This window comes from Hordeum vulgare, chromosome 4H (genome assembly GCF_904849725.1).
Source record: "Hordeum vulgare subsp. vulgare chromosome 4H, MorexV3_pseudomolecules_assembly, whole genome shotgun sequence".
Classification (NCBI taxonomy): domain Eukaryota; kingdom Viridiplantae; phylum Streptophyta; class Magnoliopsida; order Poales; family Poaceae; genus Hordeum; species Hordeum vulgare.
Window position 1 is genome coordinate 110,229,003 of NC_058521.1, and position 3,671 is coordinate 110,232,673.

Here is a 3,671-nt window from a genome sequence, read left to right on the forward strand (position 1 = left end):
ATGTATGTGTGCTGCATTTGTACGTGTGTTTGTGTGTACTGCATGTGTGTATGTGTATGTTACATATGTGTACATGGACGTGAATTGTGCGCTAGTATACATATACATGTACGTATGTTAATGTGCAATGTGTCTATAATAAACTGTCCCCACATGTCATTATGTATTTTGTGTAAATATAACAATCCAATATAAAAAGGCTACCAAAGCAAAAAAAATATGTTGGCTTAGTAAACATTCTCTTTCTTCAAGCTATAACAAGTTTTTAGCAATCAGATGCTCTAACACAACCATATACTCCCTCCATCCTCCCTCCATCTCAAAATAAGTGACTCAAGTTTGTATTAACTTTAATGCAAAGTTAAGTCGCTTATTTTGGGACGGAAGGAGCATTCTAAAACATCCTGACACTATTGCACTACAACTACAAACACGCGAAACTGAGCATCAGCTGTCACTAAAGCACACCACCTATGTTACAAGCGCTGTCGGTTCCTACTCCATAACTCGCAGTTATCCCATAAAAGTAACCCGAGCGAGTAGATCTTTGTACAACTGTATCGTACATGATCCACGGATAGGCTTGATTTTTCGATGCCGGTCAGTCAGTTTCTGAGGCCTCTTCCTCTGGCAGTTCAAAGGCGTCGATCTCCTGGAAGTATGCTCTCTGCTTCTCGACGAAATCATCTGGTAACTTGGGTCTACCAGAAGATGAGTTTTCCACCCCCATGTGCTTCTTCTTCTGTTCAGAAAATAAAGCAGTCAGCAAGGTGAAACACTGTTGCTAGGTTTCCAACATTCTCAGTTTTGTTCCTAAGGTTGATACAGCAGATTTGAGCACTGCTGTTTCGACTAGCACATGTACAGATGTACTACTTAAGACCTTTACATTCAGAATAGAAACAATTTTGGGCCGATCTCTATATAAGCCGTGAACTGCCTTCTTAAGTTTGTGTGATACTAGACACTATGGTGCCGGTACTTACTCTACAGCATACAGATGCAGTGTCGACGTTTACTCAAATAAGCATATCTTCATATATAGTGTTGAATAAACGCCGCACAGGAGATACATGAAAAGGAGCATGAAACAGAAAATCAGTATGGGCCTTATTAGCATTTTAATGGTCACATATTACTGGATGGCAAAGTTTGGGCAAAACCATGAGCTACAAACAGCAAGCATTATTAACATTCCTATCATACAGATTAGTCAAAGAGAGCATGGCGGTCACGGGAAGATTCTTGGGAAATGGCTCAAGGTTCGCTGTTGCTTACCTTTTTAGCTTGATGACAAGGAACTGAGGATGAAACAGGATGAGGATCCTGAGCCGCTGGGGCTATTTTAGTTGCGTGACTGGAAGGAGAATGCAATTGAGTTAACTAAACACGCTCACATTGCAAGAATTAGCTATGCCAATATTCAGTCTTTGCATTCAGAACTTGCAGATATCTGACCATCTGGTAACATTTACTTATCAAGTTACCCCTATTACCAACGACATAGTATATGATTCGATAACTTCATTCTCTTGAAAACCCAAAAGATACTGCACAAGCTACTACTCCCTCCGTCCCAAAATAAGTGTCTCAGCTTTAGTACAACACTTATTTTAGGACGGAGAGAGTAGTATACAAAGCACTTAACGACTAGAATGCAAGCAGTTAACAAATAGATAGCCAGAATGACAAAACCATCCAACCATAACAAGCAGACAGGACAGTCTAGAACAGTTAGAACTTGAACTCTAACTGTTCATATTGTGTTTTCAACCGAACTATGGCTTAACAATATTATGAAACAAAATGAGTGGGCTGCGGGTTATAACAGAAATAACACCGTGCAAAATCAGATGGACACTGTCACTATGATGATTGCCTGGTTGGTGCATTGTTGCACCATATTCTACTATTTGCGAGAAAATTTATTCTCATGTGCTGATAAAAAATCTGCATTAATTAAAACTTTGTTGTACTTGGTCCAGTTTAAAGACAAAATACAGCAATACAAATGAACTACCTCACGGCAGAAGCTTATCATGAGTAAATCACACAATGGATAGCAAAAGCAGGTGTAGAGCTGCAGGGTATGACTCTGAACCGAAGTAATGAAATGTAAGCCAGTTCTGAACGAAAAGGGAACTAAATTGCCCGAAGCACATATCAACTTGCTCACCTGCTGGCCCTTGTAGCTCTCCCAAGAGGGGGGCAACTTGCTGCTGCTCCAGTAGGAAAGGGCGCCTTGACACTGGTGGGATTCCTCCTCCGTCGAGTCTCGCGGCTCGTGTAAATCGTAGAGATGGGCGATTTCACCAAACCCGGCTCCTCAACAGCTGCAAAGATCCAGAGTCAGAAACTCAAATTGCGGTGTGGTGTGATAATCCACGGCGAGGAGAAGCAAATAATCCACTGCACCTCCGAAATCGAACGGAGAAGGCGTTGCGGTGTGATAATGGTGAAGGAAATCGGCGCGCCTAGCTAAGATGCTGCTGCTAGTTAACTAGGGATTGAGCCGAAATGGGGGGAGTGAGCTCACCGGCGGCGGAAGAGGCCTTGGAGACGGGCGTGGCCGACGCGGACCAGGAGCACGCGGAGGCGTCGGAGCGCGGCGGCCGGAGGGGGCGCTTGGCGCTAGGGTTTCTTGGGGCTGGGGTGCTCGGGAGGAGGTTGGTCAGATCCCCTAGGGGCTGCGCCGCCTTCCGCCTCCGCTTGCTGGCGCCTGCCGCCGGTGCCGTGGTGGTGTTGGTGGTAGATGGTTCCATCGCATTCGCGCGGGATTGGGCTGGATTTGTGGGTGTGGTGGGGTTTGTAGCTGCGTAGCGGAGCAGCAGAGCGGGAAGAAGAAGAAGAGACGAGAGCCTTGCTATGGAAGATTGGAGAACAACCAGGTGAACCCACGAATATTCAAGAGGAAAAGAAATCATGTACAGTCTTTTTTAAAATATATCTGGGCAATTTGAGGATTCGTCACACCTTTTATTGTACTTTGAGGATTTGTCCCTGTTTACCCTGTAACTGAGGATTAGCCACGTATTTGCTGTAATATTGAGGATTTGTCCCTGACGAGATCGGACCATAACAAAATGACCATCATGCCCTCATGTTGATCTACGTGAGCAGCAGCCAGCCCCGATCGCTCTATCCCACATATCACGACGGCGGCGACGGCGGCGGTGCGACCTTGATCTCGACGGCGGCGACGGCGGCGGTGGCTGCGTCCTGGTAAGATGTGCCACTATATGTTGTTCATTTAACCACCATCTGCTCCCCTAGGGTCGTTCCCCTTGTTCCTCTGATGCAACATGTGGTCCAGCTTTTGCCTTAGTATGAATCTGAACCAACTTCCCCTTTTGCCTTAGTAATAGTCTGAATCAACTCCTAAATTATCCTCAAAACATAGTTGATCAACAAACTCCAAAAAATAAATAAACATCTTCAGATTTTCTGCAAATTTAGAGTCATGCCATCATCTGCCACTTGATTGTTAATCTTAAGAAACCTGAAGATAAAATAGAAGCCATTAGACACATGTTACATAAACATGTAAAGAGAATAACAAGTTTGATGCAGAGCATGTACAATTGATCTGTGGATGATGGATGCTATGGATAATGGCCCTGATATGGGCGTTGATGGTGTTTCTCTCAAGCCACAAAGGTGAGAATGATATT

At 44.4% G+C, this 3,671-nt stretch overlaps 1 protein-coding gene across 2 annotated transcripts; it reads right to left on the bottom strand.

Annotated features, from left to right (window-relative positions):
• Positions 1-222: 222 nt before the first annotated feature.
• On the bottom strand, positions 223-2,898 carry LOC123448049 (translation initiation factor IF-2-like). 2 transcript variants are annotated; one of them, XM_045124819.1, is made up of 4 exons: positions 2,537-2,898; positions 2,177-2,333; positions 1,279-1,357; positions 223-742 (listed from the first exon to the last, which is right to left on the bottom strand). In XM_045124819.1, the coding sequence occupies exons 1-4, from the start codon at positions 2,760-2,762 to the stop codon at positions 602-604; spliced, it is 603 nt and encodes a 200-aa protein (XP_044980754.1). In that variant the 5' UTR covers positions 2,763-2,898; the 3' UTR covers positions 223-601. The 2 variants fall into 2 exon arrangements, with proteins under 2 accessions (XP_044980754.1, XP_044980753.1); XM_045124818.1 differs by lacking the exon at positions 1,279-1,357 and having other exon boundaries at positions 2,537-2,897.
• Between the last annotated feature and the right edge of the window lie 773 nt (positions 2,899-3,671).

What these genes read in the sequence shown, in the direction of transcription:
- LOC123448049 (XM_045124818.1), bottom strand. Translation starts at nt 2,762, where the DNA reads ATGGAACCATCTACCACCAACACCACCACGGCACCGGCGGCAGGCGCC. An exon ending in CAAGGCCTCTTCCGCCGCCG is followed by an intron (nt 2,334 to 2,536) that starts GTGAGCTCACTC and finishes GGATCTTTGCAG; the next exon opens with CTGTTGAGGAGCCGGGTTTG. An exon ending in AGAGCTACAAGGGCCAGCAG is followed by an intron (nt 743 to 2,176) that starts GTGAGCAAGTTG and finishes TTTTCTGAACAG; the next exon opens with AAGAAGAAGCACATGGGGGT.